The sequence below is a fragment of the Aspergillus ibericus genome (genome assembly GCF_003184845.1).
Source record: "Aspergillus ibericus CBS 121593 unplaced genomic scaffold BO80scaffold_3, whole genome shotgun sequence".
Lineage (NCBI taxonomy): Eukaryota > Fungi > Ascomycota > Eurotiomycetes > Eurotiales > Aspergillaceae > Aspergillus > Aspergillus ibericus.
Genome location: NW_020292101.1, coordinates 892,493 through 917,233, shown reverse-complemented (window position 1 = coordinate 917,233; position 24,741 = coordinate 892,493). Strand labels below are relative to the sequence as shown.

The 24,741-nt window shown below is 52.4% G+C and overlaps 5 protein-coding genes across 5 annotated transcripts; all 5 read left to right on the top strand.

Moving 5' to 3' along the window:
• The first annotated feature begins 2,889 nt into the window (after positions 1–2,889).
• Positions 2,890–5,072, top strand: BO80DRAFT_421519 (uncharacterized protein). Its single transcript, XM_025718623.1, has one exon. The coding sequence runs from the start codon at positions 3,227–3,229 to the stop codon at positions 4,754–4,756; it is 1,530 nt and encodes a 509-aa protein (XP_025579815.1). The 5' UTR covers positions 2,890–3,226; the 3' UTR covers positions 4,757–5,072.
• A 1,146-nt stretch (positions 5,073–6,218) lies between these two features.
• BO80DRAFT_398075 (uncharacterized protein) lies at positions 6,219–7,926 on the top strand. Its single transcript, XM_025717412.1, has 2 exons — positions 6,219–6,999; positions 7,059–7,926. Exons 1-2 carry the CDS (start codon positions 6,322–6,324, stop codon positions 7,677–7,679), a joined length of 1,299 nt encoding a protein of 432 aa, XP_025579814.1. The 5' UTR covers positions 6,219–6,321; the 3' UTR covers positions 7,680–7,926.
• A 461-nt stretch (positions 7,927–8,387) lies between these two features.
• On the top strand, positions 8,388–11,404 carry BO80DRAFT_478489 (uncharacterized protein; the record flags this gene model as incomplete). The annotated part of the gene is made up of 3 exons (XM_025723285.1): positions 8,388–8,757; positions 8,819–9,067; positions 9,098–11,404. The coding sequence occupies 3 exons, from the start codon at positions 8,388–8,390 to the stop codon at positions 11,371–11,373; spliced, it is 2,895 nt and encodes a 964-aa protein (XP_025579813.1). The 3' UTR covers positions 11,374–11,404.
• Positions 11,405–13,994: 2,590 nt separating this feature from the next.
• Positions 13,995–14,914, top strand: BO80DRAFT_421516 (uncharacterized protein). The gene has a single exon (XM_025718622.1). The coding sequence runs from the start codon at positions 14,118–14,120 to the stop codon at positions 14,424–14,426; it is 309 nt and encodes a 102-aa protein (XP_025579812.1). The 5' UTR covers positions 13,995–14,117; the 3' UTR covers positions 14,427–14,914.
• A 7,536-nt stretch (positions 14,915–22,450) lies between these two features.
• On the top strand, positions 22,451–24,085 carry brlA (C2H2 type transcription factor BrlA). Its single transcript, XM_025713654.1, has one exon. It carries the CDS (start codon positions 22,554–22,556, stop codon positions 23,829–23,831), a length of 1,278 nt encoding a protein of 425 aa, XP_025579811.1. The 5' UTR covers positions 22,451–22,553; the 3' UTR covers positions 23,832–24,085.
• The last annotated feature ends 656 nt before the right edge of the window (positions 24,086–24,741 follow it).

Genomic DNA, 24,741 nt, shown 5'->3' with positions numbered 1-24,741 from the left:
GCAGCCTTGGGAGTCTGGGAGTAACGTCGCAGGGACATGGTAGCTTGGTCCAGCCAAGGTAGATGCTGACACCAGCGAATATGTTGAACGACAATTCTACCGGCATATCCTGTCACAATGAACGCAGCGGTTACGCGGGCGGGGAATACATGGGCTCGAGCCAATACCGACCAGAGGCCAGTTGAAGAGGATCACAATCCTAGCCTGTTACAAATGAGCAAAGCGCATGCGTTGGATCTAAATCCACTCCGAACGGTGAATCCCTTATATCCGGGGAAGCCAAACTGTGGAGTACATACAGGCGTTAGTCACTAGTAGTGGGCAGCACCGAGTGACCGAAGTACCTTGTACTCCGTGACTGTCTAAATTGATTGCGATTAGGTAAAATTCTGGAGGCTCGCTGGTTTTTAATACTCAATATTGGTATTCCATGAAAGTATCAAGCTAGTACTGAGGTGTGTAAGTGTAAGCCCACGCCGCGAACCAACTGCTCTAGATGACCGCCGGTCGGTAACAGCGCCTACTCTAATGAACTCCTAGTTCAACTCGTACTTTAGGCAGAAATCAGAATCACTTACCCCGTCATCCGTACTTATTTTGCGTATTCTCCATGGTCCGATCGCAATGATGAGATAGTAGTAGGCCTTTAGCTCCGAGCCCCCCAGAAGCTCAACCCCAGGGGAACGGCAATGCCAAATCAGTACTGCCATGACTGCTTATCGCAAACTACCTACAGCGTCGAGTCCCCAGGCAAGGGACATCGCCGCCATGATTCCTCAAGGATAGACGATAATGACATGATTGGTCGCAGCCGAATCAAAATTCCCGCTGACCATCCTAGTAGGCTGGAGATAGTCCTGCGGTCGAGATTAAGATTCCCATCTGATCCAGACAAGCAAGCCTTCCTGCCCGAGGCCCCTCCGCTTGATCGGGCCAAGCAGGACACTTCACTATGCATAAGTATCGACCTACTGCATGCCCCAACAAGCATTGCGACCGGGATATACCTGAAACACCGACGACCCTCTGATCTGTCCTGGCATAATAAGCCGTTGCGATCCATGGTCCCCCTGCAACCTGTGCGATAGGAGATACTACCTTGATAGGGATGTCGGTACAGGGTACTCCGCACTTCTGATTCAGTCTTCCTCGTTTCTTGGTTTTCTTGGGTTTCTTTGCCTATCGCAACAGTGGGTTACTCGACGTGGTTCGCGTGCCTGTGCCAGGCACGGTCATCTGACTGGGCGTCGTATTTCCCATCCCACCATCGTCACCATCACCACTCCTGATCAATTACCTACCCGCAAGAATACTACTATTACAATGCCCGAACACAAATTACTCGACTTCAAATAATTCCCACTCGTCGCTTTCATGACAAAGGGATGTTTTTATTTCCCTTTCTCTCAAAAGTTGAAATAAGACAAATAGATTAAAATCTAAAGTAAAGGCGATGTAACTGCGGCAACACGATGCCCAGGCCAAAAACGAGGAGGTCAAGCCATTAGCGGAATCTGCATGTCGCTGCAACTGGAAAGCCACCAAGCGGGGTTTGTGTGCCCAGCGAGAAACCACTCGCTTCCATCATTCGAGTCGTTTGGCCTTGGGGAGTGTTCGCACTTCTCCGTGCTTACTGCTGTTGCCCAGGGAGGGGCGGATTACCGAGTGCCTGCCGGATCTTATCCACACCGAGATAACTGGAACTCGATAAGCGCAACCCAGCTGGTGCATGCGCCTTTTTCCTTTCTGCCGTGTCCTTCTCTTTCCGTTCCTTTGAATTCAACCCCTGGCACGAAGATCAACCTGGGGTGAAACCATGATCCTCAGCGTTGAATAATTTCGGGTTCTCTCCATCTCCAGCATCATATCAGAATTGCCCCATGCGCGCCATTAATCTAACTGCCGAAGTATTGTATTGAGAGTTTGAGATACCACAGACGGGATCGTCTCAGACAAACCTTCCTATCTCGACCCACTGCGGGGTCGACGGGTTTCGGGAAAAGAAGGATTTAGTGAACCGGACCGGCTTCATGAACTGATCAACTTTGATGATGAATCAATATCATGCCATTCCCTGGTCGGATGTCTGCTTGACTCGAGCTTATACCAGCCTACTAGATAGCAGGCACAGTTGCTCGACTGTCGTCCACGTATACCAACTCCAAGGTCTTCAATGGCTGCTCTTCGCCTTGAAACAAAAAAAGCATCAGCGACGGCAGAGCTCTACCGGGTGGGGAAACCATGCAGTGGAGACCCGCATGCTTTTGGTACTTAATAACACTGTATCGTCGCTGAAGATTCGCCTTGGCCGAATGGCCGTGTTCCCGCTCCAGCCATCATCCATCAGCCCTGATGGGTTGGCGCCAGGTGCATACACATACCCCGGGTCGTCGTGGAAATTCCTGGACGTCGATGGACTTAGGGCATTATGCAGAATTCAGCAGAAGGGTCTGGCTTCTTTCTGTATCATATCGGGGTCATACTGTTGCTGAAACGGTTTGGCAGGTCGAACATCGTCCGACATTTCATAGATCTCATAATGCACGTGAAGCCTGTCCACGGCTGTCATGATATACGTTACAACATAAGATTAGTAGACTACGATCATCACAGGGCCCCGGCAACATCATGAAGCTCATAGTATCCTTCCTGAAAGCCCTGGACGGTGTACTTTGAGTCTAACGGATCAATGATCTGGTGATTTCTGCTCCGTTTTGGGCAACACCAGGAGGTTGCATAGTATTCCCGCCATGAAATCCTTCATAGCTTTAGGCGAACAGTTGCTGAACAAGTGCCAGGCTTTGTTCTGTGCTGTGCATCTTTTAAGAAGGGGTTGCATCTTATTAATCCATTGATCACGGGTTGATATGCCTGCCACAAGCAGAGCTAGTGAACTTATCCACACTGTCCCTGAAGTGGGTGATATGGCCGCTCAATCCTCTTTGGCCTTCATGAACAGATCCGTCATCGCCGGCGGCAACACATTTGACTACCATCAAGCCCCATTTACTGCATTAATGCGATGATGTCGTCGTGGGTGACGCCCTTCACCATGCCTACGCCCTTCACCTTGTCAACAACACTAAAATGGTCGACTGTCCTCCTCCGGCGCGGTGTTTTCTATATCCTCAAGACGCGCCTGCGATCCTAGAAGACTTTTTGCAGTTTCATCCCTCAAGACATCTCGATCTCAATACCAGGCCAACAGAGGCTACGATACTCCATCATGGGTCAACTAGTTGTTCACTGGTTCGTGTGCAACCACCTGTACCCGCAATGGAAAACCGACTATCTACCTTCGGGGGCTCTCCCTGGCCAAGATGTTGCCCCAGTGGCTGCCATACATGCATTTCCTTGCCCTGCATGTGTGACATCACCCACCGGGTTCAACCAGTTCCGGAAGATGCTCCTGATGACCGCCGGCATTCTCAGCCTTATCCTCGGTATCCCGGTCTATGATGAGGAGTTTATACACTCAATGGTGCACTTCTACGCCCGAGGGGACCATCTGAGATGGGAACAGCCACCTGCTCTCGGTGCCAATTATCTACCAGAGGATCCCCATCTACGGTACATGTGGAAGGAGTCGTATATGAACAGCACGGGGTTCTACAAGAATCGGGGTGTGGTAGGCTATGCCTTCGATGCCATTACACCTCTGGTGACTCGATTGAACTACAAAGACCGCGCGAGTCTCAACTACTCCCTCGTCAATCACCTCCCAAAGTCCCCGTACTACTATGTGTCGTACGAACCGTTGGCTGTAGCTGCCTTTGATTTCAATGAGTTTCCTCACGAGAGAAAGAGACGCCGAGCTGAAGCTTCCATCCAACAGGCTATTGCTGAAAATCAGGCCCCTGTAACTGTGCAGAGGGTTCAGACAACACAGGCGATTGCTGAGCATCTGACCCCTACTACTGTGCAGAGGGCTCAGATAACAGAGGCGGTACAGCCATTCGTGAGAATGGACCCCTCTCTCGCTCAAAGTGACCCATTCGTTAGCAATCCTGCCTCAATACCTCAAGCGCCCAATACCCAAACTGTTCCCGCTCCTGTTGGGCAACAGCCCTGGCTCCGAAAGATTCCCGGGACATACAAGCGTCAGAGAGTCTTCGGGAGGGAACCATGTCCCGATAAGACCCCCACACCTTCGGCTGGCGACAGGACTTGGTCCATGGTGTCAAACTCTCCCGTTAGGAGGTATAATCCCCAGGATAGGGCACTCCCTTGTGTCAACCCATCTGTGACCACAATGGGCAACGATACTCAAAACCCTCCTATGATTAGCGCAGCTAACAATGCAATGCGCGCGACCGGAAATGAGAACCAGGAGAGTGCATCGGCCATTGATAGCTACCAGTTCCCCGTGAATGCTGACTCCCTTGTCACAGTCACGTTGCCCGCACTCCCTCCAACTGTTCCCACTTACATGCCGCCTAACGTCCTCGAAGATGTCATCGCAGGGCCCTCAGACTCTGTCTTACGCAATCCCTGGTCGTTATCTCCCGTAGAGTGGAGTGAGGATGGTCCCGAAGTGAGGTCCCGAGAGGAAAGCCCGTCGGTAGTTCTTTTCCTTGACAGCGAAGAGACAGCACTGAGTGAAGATCCGCTTCCTGCTCCCTTGGCCGACCTGCCTACAGAAGAGCCGCACTTGTTGCAAGGTCTCTCCGCGACTGAAAGGGAGGTTGAGCCCAACCCTTACGATGATGATGATGACTTCCTTCTATTCGAGGAGTTCGAGTGGAATCTGCACTAGGCATTGAGCGCTGCAATCTCGATAGGATTCGCAAGACAATAGGTGAGGAGAGCAGATGATGCCTCGCCTTCAGACCAGTTCTGTTTTCATTCTCGTTTCTTCTTCGTTTCACCATAGTTTCCTTTCTTACCTCCCGTTCATGCCGTGCGTTATACTCGTCTCTGTCATTATGCACAAGGCGCTTTCTCGTTCATGCTTTTCAATTTGCCCCATCATCTCTGGCTCAATCCTGCTTTAATTCGAAGTAAAGGCAAAAGAAAACGTGTCAATTTAGTGATCTTTGAGCAGCTTTCCATCTCGGAGATGCAGACCGTTGTTTTCCATCAAGGTTGTATTTATCTGATGATAGTTCTCGTTTATTAAGGATAAGAGCACTTCAATATGATTCATATCTGCCGGTCATGATCTCATCCGTCCGAGGAGGTGAAAGTTGAGTCTTGGTTGAGGATACTCTTCACTATCACTTTAGTACCCGAACAGAATCATGTTATTCCGTGCTCTGATCAGTCAAACTGCCAAAGGCTATAGAATTCTCATTCTCCGTGTCCAAATTCTTAGAACTCGTCTCAATTTGGGCATCATGGTCAATTCAGACATTGTCATGTCAGACCTGAATTACTGGTAAGAGTGAAATCTCTCAGAGTCTAAGCCTATCTCATCCTCCTTCCCGTGGTGGACTAGTATATTTAATACTGTAGAAGAAGTGGTAGGGGATAAGGGCTCAAGACCAGTCGGTGGCATAAGAATAGAATGCTATATCATGTAGTCGAGGACTCACAGGTTGTGGTTCTTGGAACAATAGTTCTTCAGTTGTCACCTTTGGCCGATGTATAAATATTTGAACCAGGAACCCACTATAGCTGGAGTAGCACAAAGTCACACAGATAAGTAAATTCCTGTAATCTATGGGATTACCTCAGGTGATCTAGTCACAATTGTCCTCTATATGTAGAATGCCTGGAGTAGGCTACTTCCTTCAGTCCCCTGATTGATTCCGTCATTGTTCATTTAGTAAGGATTCGGCTTGTTTGATCGATTTTCATCAATGCTGTCAATGTCAAGGTTTCGGTCGGGGATGGAGGCTGCATGTAATCAGATCGCGCAAGAAATGCAATCATCGAATCCCAGTTGCTAGATACTTAATAGGCAGGAATTGATCAACTCAAACACCTAGCCACGTGCCGATAGTCGAGCTGAAGCAACTGAATTATGCGCACAACACATGTGCAAGCTACACAAACGGGGTAAAAGGCGCTAGTGCTTTACCCCGGCAGTCCCGTCCGTACGGAATCTGGGAAGGCCGCCCGTACCATACCGTAACAGGGTTGCTCTGGCAAAAAACACCCGCGGTAAACAGCGGGAGGCTATCACCAGCCACATGTTTCTCGGTTCGTCCGAGGCCAGCCCGCGCGGCAGCAGCAGCTAACTAGCTCCTCCTTTCTTATCCCCCCCCCAGCCCCAGCCCCCTCCTGCTTGTGAAGACCGACCGGCTTGCGATGTGACTTGCAGCTCACCGCGATCCATTCCAATCTATGCGCCACGTTTAATCAAGAGCAGTGATCGCGATGTCTTTTTACTCCCAGGATGCTCGCCGCCGGCGGGTCGGAGCCGGAGCCGGCTTCAGCGCCACTGGTAGACGGACCGTCCTGGGATACTGGGTGCCTCTCGCAGTCACGGTAGGCATCGCAACAATTAGCATTGCGGCCTGGGTCTGGAGCGAACGCAGGGATGACGATGACGATAATGACCGCGACGCCCCCCGAGACGATGAAAGCTTCCCCGCTCCCGGCCCCGGTGCGGAGGGATACACTCGCAGCGAATATGCGGACGAGTATGCCCAAACAACAGCAACGGATATACATGGCAGTATCTCGGATGATGCTAGCATGATGGCGCGCATGCAGGGAGCTTTGCGTCGCACCCCCAGTCCTCAGCAGATCTTCGACGGTGCGAGCAAAAGGGTGGCGGCGGGCATGGCGGCTGCGGGAGCTTTCGTGGGTGGTGCGCTGACATCGATTCGAGAGGAGGATAGAGGTGACTTTGAGGATCATTCTCGTTGGTCGGAAGAGATGGAATCGAGAGCTCATCGGGCGGAGCAGCCGGCGCCGACAATGACTGGGGCTTTGCCCAGTCGCGACATTGTCGGGGGCCCAACGCCTGCTAACAAGAAGAAGACCGTCGCAATTGTTGTCTCTTCGGATTCAATGCCAGTTGACCCTGATGAGATCACTTCTCACCATGTAGTAAGTTTTGGACGTACGGCGCAGATCCCGAATTCGTTTGATTGATGTTGTCTACGCAGTCTATCCTTTCCCACCTCCCCGAACACGTCAACCTAGATACGGCCAGAGTATTCATCATGATCTATGCGCCGGGTTTGAAGCATGCTCCCAGCCAGGGCGGCTCGTCTCAACCTACCTTGTCTGTTACCTCATCCTACTCCAACATTGCCCCCGAAGAGGCTACAGCTTCTGGTGACCTGCCCGGCGAAGAGTCGCCCACGGAATCTCGCCAGGTCGATGAACCGGAGGGCGCAACACCACTATTTAAGACAATGTATACTCAGGCTCAGGCGATTGTTGAGAAAGAGAACACGATCATGCCCTTCAGTACTGCGACAGGGTACGTGCACCTTGTTCGTCACCTCTCTCCGGATACGGTCTATGTCCAGGAGTCTTTGGCCGGGCGCGACGGAGAGTCTGTACAACTTATCTCTGGATGGGTCCGACAGGTCGTGGTTGTCGTCGGGGGGGAAGGCGGTCGCGGGGGCTTGGTTGACAGCGATGATGAGTCCGCTCTTGCCGATAAGGGTGAGAGATGGTGGCAGAAGGAGGGCACCACTGGCATCGGCAAGCGGGTTAATGTGGTGGATGTCCACCGGATTGGCGATGATTGGCGACGACGGGTATCTGGACTTGACTAGAGTCTAGCTGTGCGATGCTCTCATTCTTTGGCATCTATACGACGTCTATGGTTACTCTCTTGGCCTCTCCTCCTGCTATTGTTATGACTGTTTTGTTTTAGTTCTTTGATTCCCCTGTCTTGATGTGATGAAGAGTGATTTTCCTAGATGGTTTAAGCCTGTGTGAATATTGATGGCATGCCGACCGCGAGGACGGATCTGTCTTCTACGGAAGACGTGTGAATGACACGAACCCTTGGACATAGCGTCGACGGCGTGAGAATCTCGTAGCCCATCGTATATCTTTCTTCAGGTATCAGCGTAGCTCAGCTGAGCGGTGACACTAACCCGAAAGCGGGGGTCAGGTGACCCCGACCTCCTTCACGTCGCCCGCGGCTTGGCATCATACAAACTCCCTTTGCAGAGCCACAACCAACCGTCGACCGACTCTCCTCGCTCCGAGCCTCCCCTGCCTTCTTTGCAGGTGTTTGTTCGATGGACTTTCATACCCTTTGTCTGTAGCGACCCGCGCTTTGTGCAAGTGTCCGCATTGCTTCGGGCCAGTTCGCTGTCGTGCGGCCCCGATCTCCGCTCCCCACATGTCTCGCGCTCCGGCTGTATCATCAACCACGAGTCACGGCCTGTCCTCATCACCTTTGGATCCGGAGCACGCAAGGTCGCATCCATAACCCTGTGACTGTAATCGCATCGCGGTTCGCTTTTGACAGTATGGCGACGGCAATCTCCAAGCCCACCTCGCACACCCCTAAGATGAAGCGACCGCCCCCGCCTTTCGTCCAGACCGGAGTCAACGGAGTCAAGTCCCAACAGTCCTCGTCCTCCTCTCCTCCCTCCTCCGCGAAACGTCTTCCGGGCGCAACTCAACCGACATCAGCGAGCTCCGCAAGCGGTTCGCTGTTGAATGGCGCCAATGGCGCGGCTAATTCGGGTACGGCCTCGAACAAGGGTCCTCTGAATCGACCCAAGAAGGAAGCGCAAAAGCCTGGGGATCAGGCCTCGCGAACACAGAAGCCATTGTTGAGGTCTTTATCCATTGACAATGATCGCCGCGCCGGGAACAGGTGTCCCGAGCCATACGGTGAGCTCCCGCCAGGTCCACATGCGGAGCCCCTGTGTACTGATCATCGAGTATGTCATAGTTAAATCCTCGTCTTACATCCTCAAGAAATTCGCCAAGTGCCAACCCTCCCTCATCCTCCACCTTCATCCGACTCATTTCCGCTTCGAGCAACAAGATGGCAGCTTCCCTTATAATTCCGAGATGAAGGTCATCATCGAACATATCCGTGCCGGAACCGTTCCCCATGACATGATGGAGGAGCTGTTGCGGGCCAACGTTCGGTTTTATGAAGGCACGCTTCCACATGCCTCCGGGTCACCTGCCTCTGGTGGACTTGGCTAACCTCTGTAATTTGCAGGCTGCCTCATCGTTCGCGTGGTGGATCACAAGTCGGTGTCAGCCCAGGCCAGGAAATCGACTGCACCGTCCTCAAACGAGAGCAACACACCATTCTCGATACATAACTACAATGAGCATGTCACGCCGTCGGCGTATGTACCATACCCTAAACAGAGCCAGTTGAACTCGGAAAAGTCGGTCGCGAAGGAAACTTCCACCGCAAGTCAGCCTGATAATAAAGCAAACGGTGAGCAGGCGGGCGACTCAGGGAGTCGTGCGGAAGAAGCTACGTCGAACTCCACTCAGCCCAAACAGCCTCCGAAACCTCGAGTTTTTACTACCGTCCTTCATCCGACTCCACGTTCGTTACAGGCAGAGCTGACTCTACTTGCCACTACACCCGACCCCAAAGCGGCAAAACAGCCGGCATCAAATGCTAGCTCCCGTACTCAGGCGTCCTCGACTACAGCCCCTCCGTCTCCAGGGGCGTCATCCAGTCAGCCTGATCGAGGGCCTGTTCCGAAACGACAGAAGATGTTGGTTGAACCTCAGGACTTTCTGGAATGCGAATCCAAATTGACTAGAGCGCTGGCTCCTCCCCTCTTCCTAGATCCTGTTGATAGCTTTGACGCTATGCAGGATCTATTGAAATACATGGAGAGCCCGCTTCACCGCGATCCGCCGCCATCACCCAAGAGGCGGAAGCGCACCGTGGCTGAGCTTGCTGCTGACGAGGCGCTGGCAGCCGAGGAAGAGAGGTTCATGCTTATTATGGATGAGAGACTGGAACCTACAACTTCAGGTGGAGCCGGAGGACCGAAATCTGCTGTTGTGGATGATACGGGCGGCGGCGCGCCTTTCGAGCCGCGCTTCTCAAGATTCAAGACGCTTGAGAATATCCGTATGCAGCATGAGGAGAAGGCGAAGCGTGAACATGAGGTCAAGCTGAAACAAGAACTGGCTAAACGGCAGCAGCAGGAGCAAGAGAGGGAGAGACGCCGTGCTCTGGAGCAAAGGCAGGCCGAAGAGAACGCTAAGGAGGAAGCTCGAAGACAGCACATTGCTGCACAACAAGCTCAGGCACAGCTTGCAGTGCAGCAGCAGAATCGGCATGTTATGGCCCAGACGAACGGAGTCAGTCAAGCACCGCAATCGTCGCCAGTAGTCCGCAATCAGACACCCCACAACATCTCTTCGCCTGTGGTGGGCAGCACGATAGCGACGCAGGCGGGCGTCCCCATGAGCATGACGCCCTCTATGCAGGGAGCGGGAAGTCCCCCAAGGCCGCCATCTGCATTACAGCACGCTCATCCCACTGTTATGAGCCATCCCATGGCGCCTTCCCGGAGCCAGCAGGGACAGAGCCGACATGGGACCCCCCAGATGACCCAAGGGACGCCAGCAATGTCTCATGCTACCCCTATCATGCGCAACGTAACACCGACGCAGCGGATGAGCCACGCCAGCCCGAGTCACTCGACAATGGCTCCTACACCTGTCATGAACCAAGCTACTATGATGGGAACCCCCCAAATGGGCAGCCAAATGGGCCTCACACCTCAGCAGCAGCAACAACAACAACAGCAGCAGATGTTATTTCAACAGAGGCAACAGCTCCTTGCGACACAGGGGCATATGGCTCAGAACCAGTTTTCGCCCAAGCAGGTGGCTCAAATGCAGGCCAATGCGCACGCGCAGCAGAATATCCAGGCCCACCAGCAACAGATGTTACAGGCCCAGCAACAGAATTTCCAGGCGCAGCCCAAGTTCTCCAACTCGCAGGCGTACCAGGCTCAGTTGATGCGGGCACAACTCGCGCAGATGCACATGGCTCAGCAGCAGCAACAGCAATCGCAAGGCCAGCAATCACAGACTCAACAAGGACAGGTACACCAAAACAGCCCACATATGAATCCTCAACAACAGATGCTAATAGCAGCGGCTCAGGCCAACGGAGGCCTGCGACAAAATCTGCAAGGAGGGAATGTTCCACAAAGCCTCAGCTTTGCTCAGCGTTATCAACAATTGTTTGCCCAAAGATTGGTGCGATTAAGGCAAGAAATGGCGGCCAAGTATGTGCCACAATACGGCTCTCCCTCTCAGTTTCCACCGAACATCCAACAACAGTATACCACTGGACTTGAAAATGCCGCCAAAGTCTGGGTTCAAGAGATCATGCGACGAGAGCGTGACATGGTTCAGCATCGTGCCACCCAGGTCGCTGCCGTTCAAGCCCAAGTGATGCAACAGCAGCAACAACAAAACATGATGCAGAACAGCAGGGGAAATAGTTGATTTCCTTACACTCTTCGTTTTCCTGACTTTCTATACGCCACAAGGCTCCTTTTCTTTCATTCTTACCCTCTTTTCCTCATCATTTCTCTTTTTCTACTGGAGTTGGACAGTACATGGTACTTCCCACGACCACATATGATTTCGCATTGGGGCTTTTCTTCTTCTTCTTCTTCTTCTTCTTCTTCTTCTTCTTCTTCTTTCTTTCTCTTCTTCTTCAAGACCTTGCTTATTTTTACCATGCTACATTTTGAGACTGTGCATAAGGAATTGGGATCCGAGGCAAAAGAGGTTGGCGTTTTGTATGATTTGGACCATCTTCTTTTTTTTGGTATCCTTTATTTGCTTTGCTTCTTCCTGGTTTGCGCTTGGCGATTTGCTTACTTGTATCACTGGGAAATGGACCGGTTTAGTTTAGGGGAGCAAGGAACAGACTTGATACCATTTTGTACAGGTGTCCCCTTTGAGTGTTTTTATGTTGATGTGAGAAGAATTGAAGTGACTGATATATACCTTTATGTTATAAGCATCTGTTGACGTATGGCCATCTGAAAGAATTACTTTCAAATAAGTATTGGTACTTGCTAGTAGGCTAGATGGATATATACGCTCCAATGAAGCAACTTCAATTCTCAAACCCAGATGCCTCAACGAGTAACACCAAGATTCTGACAATCAACACTCGCAACAAGACATATATTCACCTTCAAACTAAGTGATCTAGATTCCTACATCATACTCCACACACGATATAAGCTCTGTACAATATCATCACAAGAAAAGGAGATAGAAGACTCAACTCTATACCTCTCAGCAAGTAACCAGCCTCATCGCGCCTTCCTATTTCGCATACTGCAATCGCTACCTCTACCCCACCTTCTAGAAGACTATGATCTCAGCCCATACATGTATTCTCTGGCTTATGAGCGCAGTCATATACAATACAATTACTTAGAATCCTGAGTACGGGTAGTTGTTGATGTGTCTTAGTCTTAAGAGAATAATCATCATCATCATCATCATCATCATCATCATCATCATCATCATCATCATCATCAGTAAGTGATATAAAAGCTGTACGGAGCCTTCTTATTTGGAAAGTGAATCTGAATGAAATTCCTAGGAAGTATGTTTGTTTGTTTCTTTAATGGCTGTGGGTTTGGGATATGTTTAGATTGAGTTATCATCATATAGATTTAGTATTCCGGCTATGACTGCTTTTACTACTACTACTACTGCACACCCAGAGATAAGAATAGAAAGAGCGAAAGAGAAAGAGAGAGAACGGCAAACACATCATCCATCTGTCCTCCAACATTAATGTACAAACGCAGTTCCCTTAACAACACCGAGGCTTACCAAAGAAGATATATCCAAGTATGCATGATATAGTCAACAACCACGAGACACGGGCTTAGAGAGGTGAGAGGTAATAGTACTGTAGGGTACGTGGTCCTTCATATGACGACATAGTATTTGATTCTGGGAGGGTTGGATTCACTTGGTTAGGAGTGTCATTTGTCTATCCTTTACAGATTACTACAGGCTATAGGCCATCGGGTGTAGGGTGTAGGCTATAGGCCGTCGACACGCAGGCTGTAATTCAAGTGGTTGTTTCACTTGGTTGGCGGATGGAAGAACCGGTCTCGTCTAGTGGCTGGTGGTCGGCTGGGAAGGCCAGGTGACTCGGTCTCGTCTGAGCTGGTCGCCCTGAGCGGGCGGGTCGTCGATAGGTACCGGCTTGTACCATACCTCTGGTCATACGGAGCGGCGATGCCTATTAGCGTGATGCCTATTAGCGTGTTTAGAAGAATAGTTCGAACCTAAGTCGAGGTCGAGTCACAACCCACGGATCGCAGACTACCATTACCATACGACTATCAGCGGGAGCAACCGGGGAACGACCTCCAGCCAGTGCACTAGAATGATCTACGGATCTACAAGGATCTCCACTGCAGATATACAGTACGTGCGCCATGGCCGAGCCACCCACGGACCAGGTATGTGTCGAAATGCCCAAGTCGGAAGGCCCAAGAACCACTCTCCGCGGTTCCAAGGCTGATTTTGAGTTTCGAGCCTGTGTCACAGTTGCATGGACGATGCACCTTAGGGTGGAAATGGCTAGGACGCAGGAGAGAGGGTGTGTGCGCCTGGCCCGATAGTGCCCTCAGCAGGGCGAGGGATGGGCCCCGTACGCTCGGGACAATGGGTTGTGGATGGCTAGGTTTTAGTCGCCTGCACATTCCAGTCAGACAGGGACATCACAATACCCAGGGACTAACCGCGTTGGGTTGGGGATGCTGAAGCTTGGGCGTGACTCGCGGCGGTGGCTCAGGACACCCGCCCTGTCTGAATCCCGAACGGATTTTAGGGTTTGGTGCATCTCTCGTAGGTTGAGCGAAGCCGTCAGTCATGTGTCGACAACGAGACCCCCTGGCACTGGAACAATATATTAGCTAATAATTAAGGGAGCCCTGAAGAGCCGGATTTCCAGCCAATAGTCGGCGGGTGGTACAGCGCCCGAGGGAAATTCAATAATATGACGTAGTGGAATGGCCCACTTGATAAGCAGTTGCGCGAGGACCGTCTCGCACACCTTCCTCCTGCCATGCTCCCCAGACAGCCACCGCCGTTGGACAAGAACGGCAAGATGGCGGTGTTGCGCACGAGTGTGTGGGGATGCGCTGCTGGTGGGAATCGATTGCCCAGATGAGCCGGGTTCTGCAGACTGCAAGACTCCATAGGCCATGGCCAAGAATGGGCCCTCAACGCCAATGCAATGCAATGCAACTCAAAATGGCGATATTGGTGGGCTGATTGATGAGATGGCGGCTCCCAGCCAATGGCGAGGCCGGCGCCCGTTCATTTATTGGGGGGTTTGGCAGAGGAAAGGAAAAAAAAAAAGGCCTGGACGCAAGGGGGACGATGCAGCAGAGGTTGGAGCGCCCGATTGGGATCCGCCCCCTACAGGGCTCTCTCCACTCGCCCTCGAGAACGGGAACTGCAGCGATAACTCTAGGTCGTGTCTTGCATGGATGGTGATGAAACAGGAATAGAACGAAGCACGGGAGGGCGGCGCCGCAGCTGAGACATGAATGGGCCTTGTTGTGCAACCCTCGAGTGTTGATCCTGCTTCTTAATGCTCCGTGGACTTTTCCTGATCGTCCCCCAGGAACCAGCCAATTATTCGAGTGGCTTCCCCCAGGGCAGGCCCGGGGGAAGAAGAGGGACCAAGAAGCACCGTCACGAATGGTTACTAGGAAACGGTGCACCTGGAGAGTGTTCCTGCAGCAGGCTGACAACTGTCCTCCTGACCCCCTAAGAGTGCCTGCTGGACATATTTCGATGACCGCCTACGCCAATCGTGTCCATTTCGTACGAGATGATCGTCTTCACCTACTTATCCTAGAGCTGTGCACACTGGCCTTGTTGTGATGCCGGAAGGCTAAATGACGCTAAGGTGGCTTGCGAGGGCGTGAAGCAACACCGCCGGATTGAAGATAGCAATGAGACCTCTAGGCTGGACTGGGAGCATAGCACCGTTGTGAACGTTAACGAGTACTCCGTATACAGAATGCTGCAATGAAAATCCACGATGACCGATCGGGTAAATCGCAGGCGTACAGACTGCTAAGCGTAGACGGCTCTCTCCCGAAATGACGATTTTAGCCCGAGGGAGCGAGTCCAGCCACGGAGGATCCTACCTGTGGCTGTGCGAATGATTGAGAGGCTTCGCCCTGTTGTAGGCCGAAAGAGTCGCAGTCGTTAGTCATCGCCAATCCTTGCCTTTTCGCTATTGCTGTCGGGTGGCAGACTTTCGCCTCTTCGTCGTCTCCCATTCTTCGTCCTCAATAGCCGATCAATAAGGGCCGGGCCATGGAGTTGTACCCTGCTTGGGTTCGGATAATATCGAATATACTCCCCAAGCATGGTCAATCTATATCAAGAAATCAAGGACCACAGGGAGGCAGAGGGGCTTCGAGATCGACCTGGATTCTAGCCCGCGGGCTCTTTTCGGTGACTGGAATTGCTTCTTCCCACGTTTACGACCCAAGATCTAGAAAAATCGACGTAGATCCGAACAAGCGTTTCCCAGCAGTGGCGTGCCCATGGAATCTTCTTTGGTGTTGGCCTGCTAGGAAGCTGCATTAGGACATTTTCTCCGACTGGTGATCGGAAGACCGAGTGGCGGCAGACCGGATCTGGGTTCAATATATTGGTCGGTGGGTAGAAGGATCATAAAGGGAGGGAACATCCAGGAACCCGGTTAATCGTGGTCTTGGCAGCATCGCCAGTGCAGTGGAGTCGAATCTCACCGCAGGAACCCATTCGAAGATCTCGACGCCCTTGAATTGTCCGGTCGACTCCTTGCGACATACAGGCCCGTGCTGCAGGGGTTCGTCCGCCCTTTCGACAGCCAGAGCCTGAATTTGGTGGCATACGAGGCGAGGAACACCGAAATAGCACAGGGGTGCCTGGACAATCATCACCCAAGGCTGTTCGATAGCCATATCCTCGCCAGGGATTGTGTGCTTTGGCCAGTGAACCCGAGCCAGATCGCATCTCAAATAGATCCATGGTCACTAGCTATCTCAGGCGGTCAGTGTGCCTATCCTCGGCTGCATGATGACAACAAGAGGCACCTACCTCCCTTGATACCCGCTCAGAGCCCGACTGGTGGTCTTAGCGCTGCTTCACTTATTGGTCAACCGTCGGATTGGGAAACCTTTTCCATGGGGAAACAGGGGAGCCCAAGATCAAAGTTCAATGGAAAATCCGGGGTTTGATCAAAGCGGGTGGTCATAGCTACATAATCTAGGCGATAAGACAGCCACAAAGGGATGCTTGACGTCAGCATCCCTTGGGGATAAAAACAGTAAGTCGCCGGGCGAGGTGGAGTGATTCAGAAGGGAAACGGCCAGTGAGGCCATTATTCCCGAGAAATAGTCGTGGGATGATCCGACCGGCCCTCTCCACATTTAGAATCGTCACCCCCGACTCGGGTCGATGCTTGCTAGCCTGCTACACGCCCAAAACCGGCAAGCCTGCGAGATTGCCTCAATGCGGCTAGCCACTGGCTGTGAGGCACGGTCGTTCATCGATGGTACCAATAGTCGTCACGTCGGTCATGATCAGCGACGCACAGTTCTCGGATCGGTGAGTGAAGCCTTCGAGAACATCGGGCGTTTGGTGAGGCATTGCCGATGTGATGGCCGCGAAAAATTGGGAAAAGTGGAGGCCCCCGACCAGCGGTTGCTTCCTCCCGCAGGAAATCGATCGCGTCTGGAACGATCGCGGAGATGACCAGTCACAAGTGGCTGAGCCATCGCAATTGTGGCTCAGCAGTGTCTGAATGGTGTGGCTAAGTATCGGCTCATGACCCCAATAGTCGGACTAGTTATGGAGCACAGAAGAGGAGGAAGAACGATAGTATGGGGGGGCCTTTGGGTGGGTGTTCGCGGAGTACACTCGGCCCTCGGGTCCGCGATACTGCACGGTTCGAGTCTATCATCTCAAGGGTTCCCGTCGCTTCCAGGCCGAGAGCCCCATCGACTGGTCTAGGATGGCCCCGCGTCCTGTGATGAGTATGGTAGGTCAATTGACCTGTGAGCCCATACTAGCTCTGGGTGTAGCCGAGCCTGGATGGTCCAAGAGATCGCTGAACAGCCAAGCAGGGGGAGCTGTCAAAGCCACCCACAGGTGCCATCCATTAGCGTCGCACCGGATGCAAACTTTCTTTCTTTAGTAGCGTTGATGATGGCCTATCCCCTTTGTGATGTACACTACCTATCCGGTCTTAGCGAGGGGCTCTGGCAGAAAGCCGACAATGAGAGGGTCAATGGGTTTCGACTGTGCGCGCCACCAAGGCAGGACAACATTACCCCTCCTCGTATGTCTATCTCACATTCAGTGATATGCTTTTGGTACTAGCGCTAGGACCCAGTTCGCGTAATCAAAGATGATGTTGGCAGGTAGGTCCAAGATAGACAAGGCTAGGTTTCAGGTTGCAACACATGACAAAGACTTAGACATGGCGGTTGGATAGTCTGCCTTGAGTCAGAACGTGGCACTGCGGCGATGATCGGGCCATGGAAACACATTGTCGCTGACCTCCGACCGCACTTTGAGATTGATGACACTACCATACATTCCGTGGGAGTGAGCTCGGTGTACGAGCAGGTTATTCTTAGTGGTCGCATAGTTGGAGAAGAGCGTTGAAACGCAAGCCAATGTAAAGCTACAGGAGATCGGTTGAGGGGCATATCTGCTGATTGCGTTCTTCCTGGAATGCCCATTATGCTCGGAAGACACAGGCACCGGAGCCCGTCGCCGCTAGAACCAGCAGCGGTGCCGAGTATCCAGGCTCAATGGCCCCAGCACGATATCATAGCAGTCCACAAGACTCAGGAGGGCGGAAGCAACGTGTCCGACCAATTGACTTGTTGAGCTGGTGGCTTCGCATGGAGCAATGGGGTTCATGCCCAGAATCGAAGCATCGGCTGACGCGTGACGAGTCAGAAAGTGCGCCGTCTCACCGGTGGGGAAGGTCGCCAAAAGGAAGATTCAATGGGGGCAGAATAACTTTGGTCCGCACTAAATGGTGGCCAAAACGTAGAGTATCTGCCTATCCGGGGTTGCTCTCGAGTCAGCCAGCGACCGTTGAGAATGGGGGGTGGGCAGAAGGGATGGTGGGAAGCAAGCATCAGGCCAGTCATGGGGCGAGTGACAAGCATCTGGTGGGGAGGCGAAGAGTGAGTGAATACAGAGTAGGTAGTAAGTAGGCAGTAGGTATGTACACGGAGCTGTACGTACCTTCAGGACGTGGCACCCCAGGAGAATCCAACCGCCAGTCATGCTCGGGATTGAGGCGGTGGTGACGATAAGGGACGATCGGGTATGACTCGGGGGGAAAGAGGTGACGCTGAGAGGAAGACCTGGAGTGGCATTGCTTGCTACTTGCTACCATACTCGAGGAGTAATAGTAGGTCACGTACGATGCCAGTACATCCTGGCTACCTTCAGTACTTCCTTCGAGTAGGTACTAGGTACGTTGGGTGGGTAGGCTCCAACCCCTCCATTCTTGAGTGACTGGTACATAGTACGACGTACATACATCGGTACCGCGGCGGAACACCATAGGCCAGCGGCCGGCCGGAGCGTTCCTGGGCGAAGGGCCCGAGTGGCTGTTGGCATCTGGCAAGGCTGGCGGGTTTCTGATAGGTGCGGCTGGCCCACCGGGGCTGGAGGCCGGATTTCAAACCTGCAGGATCCAGCCAGTCTCGTCCAGGTGGATGATGTGCGTACGATCAGTGATCGTCGGCCAAAGCGCCTTTCGGCTGCTGCTCTTCATGCCTATTCCAGTCGATCCCAGAATGGGGGGGGTGAAGGGTGAAGGTCCAGACGGGGTACCGTATGGAGTATACAGATACAGTGGTCCAGTTGTCGCCTGCGTCATTATTCTTAGATTCAACCCCAGGTCCCAGGCCCCAACAATACCTGCCTATGGCCTACATGGATAGACTGGACTCGGCCTTGTTGCTGCACCATCCCGGCAATCGTTTCGCACAATAACCCATTCGATTAAAGCCCACTTCCGTGGTGAATAGTTGAGGAAGCTTCTCGACCCCCCGTAGTAGTCGTACGTAGGTAGCCCGGGTTAGGTCGTACGAAACCCTTCGGTGGTTACGGGACTCGGCTAGACGCAAGAACGGAATCAACCACCAGGTTTTCAGGTGGTGGTTCGGGGGCCAGTAACTTTCCCCCCTCGCCCATCTTTTTTGTTTGGATTATTTGCTACCATTTTGGTCCCAAGTACGGAGTATTCCGTATGGAGATTGGGTTTTATTCACTCCCTCTGTTTTGTGACTATTAGAATCCCCCCCCAGGGAAGGAACAACTGGTCAATCGTCGTTTGGCCGGGAGCGTTCGAGTTTGGCCGGGATTGGAATCGGGATGCTGCCTGCCTGCAGTCGACAATCGTAAGAGATCAGGGCTCTTCTGCAATCCCGTCCGGGTTTGCACAGACCAAAGAGTCAAGCAAACGTTGGGTGGAAGTCAGGTGGGATCTGGGCATAATTTTTCTCAGCGGTGCAAATAAATACACTCCTTTGAAACTGTGGGTGTTGGATTGGATCGGCCCACGGAACCATCGAAATCCCCACGGTGGGAACTCCCGAGCGGCGCGGGCAGTACCTGACCCAACAGAACTATCTAGATGGATACTGAATAGATAGGACCCATCCCGAATACTACGCTGCTTCTAGGTAGATAGGTAGATGCTCGCAGGCGACCATCATCAGAGTCGAAGCGGTGTTAGACTTGCTCTGTGCTGTGGCTGGTCCTATGCTATTTCCTTTTCGCCATTCCTGCATTTTTGCATTTTACCTTTCCCTCCGCTGCCCTTGAACGCAAGTCAATCGATGTGGATGTGGACTTATTGTCATGCGTGTTGCCCTCTTCGGGCAAAGTTCACCAGATCTCGGCTGGAGTGGAGCCATTAATCTCGACGGACTGAACGTTGAGGGGTTTTGAGTTGGTGTAGATGTGCGATTATCTGCTGCCGGTTCCAACAATGCACTGGGGGTTTGACGGTGGTCTAGACGGTGGCGTTGGGACCAGGAGGCGATCGTTGATGGTTATGGAACCTGTGGCGTCAGAAGTGTAATGGAGACCTGAACCGTGTTCCAAACATGCCTTCGGTACTATTAGGGCTGGTAGGATGTAGATCCGGGAAGAAAGTCAAGAATGAGGGGGGCAAGGCGTTGATGTCGATGGGGTAGTGGTGATAATGATGCTGATGACGATGGTGGTGGTGGGCTTGTTTTACCTTCCTCCAGCCTACCACAGCGTTGCGTTTGTTGCGTTGCCGCTTCATTTCTTTGGTCGCATGGTTGTGTATGGAAATTAGTATGCGTACATGTTTCATTGCGGAAGCGAAACCTCCAAGAGCTCCACATGGAGAGGTTCAATGCCGCCGATCATTCAGGGTCTTTGCGGTTCAGTGAGCGTGGGACAGACCACCCTAGAAGAGTCGGTCGTACGACGATGCTGGAGAAGGAATGGGGAAGATGAAATGACCTGGTATCTGCCGGTGTTTTACTTTCGATAGCCTACTTGCAGGTGTCCCGAGCCAGCAGCTGGCAAGTAGGTTTCGAAGTGGGTTCTTCTGCCCGGGGAAGATCCCGAGGATTCGGACGCGCTGATGATGATCCAATTCTATGATCCGCGTTAAAGTTTAGTCGGTCTCCATCGCCTGCCTGCTCTGACATTGGAACATTCCATCGGCGGTTCTCCCCCATCTGCGTCTCATGCATTCATTCCTTTTTCTTTTTTCGGGTCATGGAGAGGAAAGCGAGTGACGCTGTGGATGTCCTACTATTTCCCAGGCACGGTGCCGAGAGAGATGATTTGGCGGGTTGTGTCTGGTATTCTCACCTGAGCGGTGGCGATGGTTGTTGTTTTTACCTTATCTTAGTTTTCAATATTTTCTTTCCACAGAGTATCGTAGCAATAGTATGATGACGATTAATTTCCCAGTGATGGTTGGAAGGGATCTCGTAACGATGATGACGATCCACTTGATCAGAACTACTACTAGTACTAACCGACGGACAGGACCAATCGATTCTACCCTATCAATTCCGGGGGCTAAGGATGTACGACAACTAGTGCAGTGGTAGTATCAACTACAAGCTTGGTACTGCTGATACTGCTGATACTGCTGACCAGGTCGTCAAACTCCCTCCCAACAATAATTAACGTCAGTGCAGGAATGATAAAGAAAATACTCATCAAAATAAAAATAAAATCAGAGATGAAAAAATCCGAGTCGATCCAGAAGGTGGGGGGGGGAAGTGAGTAAGTGGAGGCAGATCCAGTTGTTGGAGGAATCAAATTAAAATTAAAAGGCAAAAAAAAAAAAAGAAAGAAAGAAAAGGAAATAGAAATGGAAAATGGAAAAGGAAACCCGAGAAGAAATAAATAAATCCGAATAATCAAACCAAACAGGCCAGTCAGTGAGGGATGGACTTTCACACCTTCCGGCCTGCTGCTTCGCCCGAAACAGCAAATCGACGATAGAGTCGCCTGAAATGGGATTTAACATTTAACCTCCCACGGACTCCCCAGAATCCTGCAACACCCCGCCAGGAACCCTCAGCCTTGGAAGCCAGTGCAATATTAGACAAATTTACGCTTTCCATCTAATAATCCTAAGACATCCTTCCTTCCTACCTGCGTCGTCCAGTCAATTGTATCCAGATCCCCTTGCTGGCCCAGCCGACCTTTCCTATAACTACATCCCTCCGCTGCGACTGAGACACTCATCCTGGCTCTTCATTCATCATTGACCCTCCGCCACTCCACCCACAGCTCGTTTTTGGAACACAGGACCGACCGGACCGCGTTCAAGGGCGGCTTATCGATTTCCCCTCTCTGCCATCTCTTTATCTCCATCCTTGATCTCAAGCCCCCCCTCTCGGCCGGTGTCTTTTAATCGCGAGACAGTCGCGCCTCCTGGGACACCCGACCTCCCCATCCAGGAACCCTCGTCCAACGGGGATTCGCGGGCGTTACTCTAGGAACTCTATAGTCTACATTCCTGGCCTTGCGTAGACCTCCAAAGGAACGCGACGCGCCTCTCGCTTTTTTGGGTTTTTTGGAATAGCTGGGCAATGGCTTCTGGTTGTAAGTGCGATCGACCCTGTCCTGCCTTTCCAGATATATGGGCTGGCCATTTGTTTATTTCACCTCGTCCATCCTCCTCCATTCCCCAACCTCAACCTCACATACATCCTTCCCTTCCACTCTTTCCCCAGAGGCAACCATCCTACATTCTTTCTGCTGGTTGTCTCCTGCAGCATCGTCTGTCGTTCCGCATTCTTACCATCACTGCCCACTCTCTTGCTTGTCATCTGTCTTCAGTCTCTCACTTGTATAACGCCTCCGCTGGCCTCGCCACATTCCCTGATATACTAATAATACTACACCCTCCTTGTGTCATACATCACCTTGTGCTCCCACATACCACACCTTGCAAACTCTCTTTATATCATCCCACTTAGCAGGAAATCTCTCCTGCTGTCCTTGACCACAAACACTAAACGATACCTTGCACAGGTGGAAGAGTCGAAGCCCCTCCCGCCCCGCCTCGAAAGGACCGTCTGATTGAAGACACCGACGATATGCGATCCCAGGGTAACATGTCCGATCGCCTCACTATCGAAGTTGACTGCACGTCCCTGGGCTCCAACGAATGCCCCTCCATGGCTTCTAGCTTTTCCCCTATGGAGTCGCCCACCCCTACGCCGACAAGTGTATACAGCCAAGGCTCTCTGGCCTCCCCGGCCTGGCACGAAGGGGGGTCGTTCCCCGCACAAGCCTACGAACGGCACCCCGGGGCGACGCCGATGCGCAGCGCCTTCCGCTTGGCCAGCATGACATCGAACGATAGTATGGGCATGTCTTATGGACATATGGAAGCACAGGAGCGGATGCCAATGACCGACTTCCTCACCGGATACGATGAGAACGTTGAGCATTTCTGGATTCCCCCGGAGGCTCAGAAGGCCTATGAGCATGGTGTTCATGGACTCCCATACCCCCAGGCATTGCCTCAATATGCGACCATGGGCCGCAACCACTATCGTCAACACCCTGCCCCCTACCTGCCCGAATCCGCGACCAACCCTTGCTTGTCGCGCTCCATTTTCCACCACCCTGAAAGAGTCCCTAGTTCCATGTCCATGAGCAACATGATCTCTTGGATGGCCCCGCCAACAGACTCGATTGCCCCGCAAACAATTGCCCCGTCGCAGGTTGCCCCCGTCACACCCCCGCCGTCATACTCCGAATTCTCGGGCTCCATCAACGCTTTCAAGACGCACACCCCCACAACCCCGGCGCGCTGTTCATCCTTGGGTACTACTTCTGGAACCGATACTCCCATGAGCCGTCTCTCCGGTGGTATGGACTACCTGGACGATTTCAACCAGTCCCCAGTTTACCGTGATGGCCTTGCCCGGGTCCAGCGTCAACCCTCGAGGAAGACTGCCAGGAAGCAGTCCTCCAAGCAGAGTCTGAGCCTGGAAAACTTGCCGTCCATCATCAAGCAGGTGCAGTTCAAGTGCAAGGAGCCAGGATGCAAGGGTCGCTTCAAGAGACAAGAGCACCTGAAGCGACACATGAAGAGCCACTCCAAGGAGAAGCCGCATGTGTGCTGGGTCCCTGGGTGTGAGCGGGCTTTCTCACGCAGCGACAACCTGAACGCGCATTACACCAAGACCCACAGTAAGCGCGGTGGACGAAACCGCTATGTTGCGACCCTGGATGAGAACAGCCCGGACTACAACCCGGAGTACCGGGGTCAACTGACAGCTGACGGGCGACCGCTCTACAACTCCAAGCCCCAAGACATCATGCCGGACACTCGTGAAACGAGCGAGGAGGCGTGGCTAGAGTGAGGGGGGATAGAGTTTAATATGGGAGGACCGAGCATGATACCCTTGGGCAAAGAGTTGCCCCATTCTCTTTTTGGTCATTAGATGGGCACAGACACACAGGGCCAAACAGACCCCGGTCGGCGCTTCACGGCGTTCTTTGTAAAACATTTCCTGGCTATATACACCGGACGATTTCCTTTGTTGAATTGAATGTCGCATACCATTTCCTTTGTTGTTTCCTTTACCTGTTTTCCTTCCTGGACCGAAAATTTCCTTCTGTGCTTTGGCGCGGCTCTTTCCTATATTTGGATAATACTGCATTGAGATGGAAAAAGGCTAAAATGGCATGGAAGGCATGGCTTTGTACACGATCGGAGTGACCGACCTGACTGCGTTCTTTTTCATCTGATTGGTCTCATCGACTACTGAACACTATACGAGATACCTACTAAGTAATGAAAACCCATTGGATATCTGAACTATTCTGGAAAACAGGAAAGTCGGGCAGCAGAAACAAGGCAATCACTGACTAGTGTTCTGTCAGGCCCGATGGGGTTTCGCAGCGGTCCCTGGACTCTCTCTCCGACCTATTTTTGTCTGGTATCTGATGCGTCAGGTTCATTTGGGGGGGGGGAGGGGGGTTACTACGAGGGCTAGCGTGGCATCTTAGATTCAGCAGCGTGCGGGAGCTGGGACGTATCACACAAGCGATCCGTCTCATCTAATCCGTTAAGAGGACGTGTTCAGTCCCTCGATCGTGGCACTAGTGTCGCTCGCACTGACAGCGGGAGGGAGAGAGGGGTGGAAGGGAGCCCGTCAGGAGAGACGACTGGGTTGGGGGCCCTGGCCCTGGGACTGGGAGAATGGACGACTCGGATGGTGGATGTATCCAGTAGGTACCGGGCACATAGTCAGGACGGCCGGGAGCGAC

Excerpts from the sequence above, each read along its gene's own strand:
- BO80DRAFT_421516 (XM_025718622.1), top strand. The coding sequence starts at position 14,118 with ATGGCCAAGAATGGGCCCTCAACGCCAATGCAATGCAATGCAACTCAA.
- brlA (XM_025713654.1), top strand. The coding sequence starts at position 22,554 with ATGCGATCCCAGGGTAACATGTCCGATCGCCTCACTATCGAAGTTGAC.
- BO80DRAFT_398075 (XM_025717412.1), top strand. The coding sequence starts at position 6,322 with ATGTCTTTTTACTCCCAGGATGCTCGCCGCCGGCGGGTCGGAGCCGGA. Across the intron at positions 7,000-7,058 it reads AGATCACTTCTCACCATGTA|TCTATCCTTTCCCACCTCCC; the intron begins GTAAGTTTTGGA and ends TTGTCTACGCAG.
- BO80DRAFT_421519 (XM_025718623.1), top strand. The coding sequence starts at position 3,227 with ATGGGTCAACTAGTTGTTCACTGGTTCGTGTGCAACCACCTGTACCCG.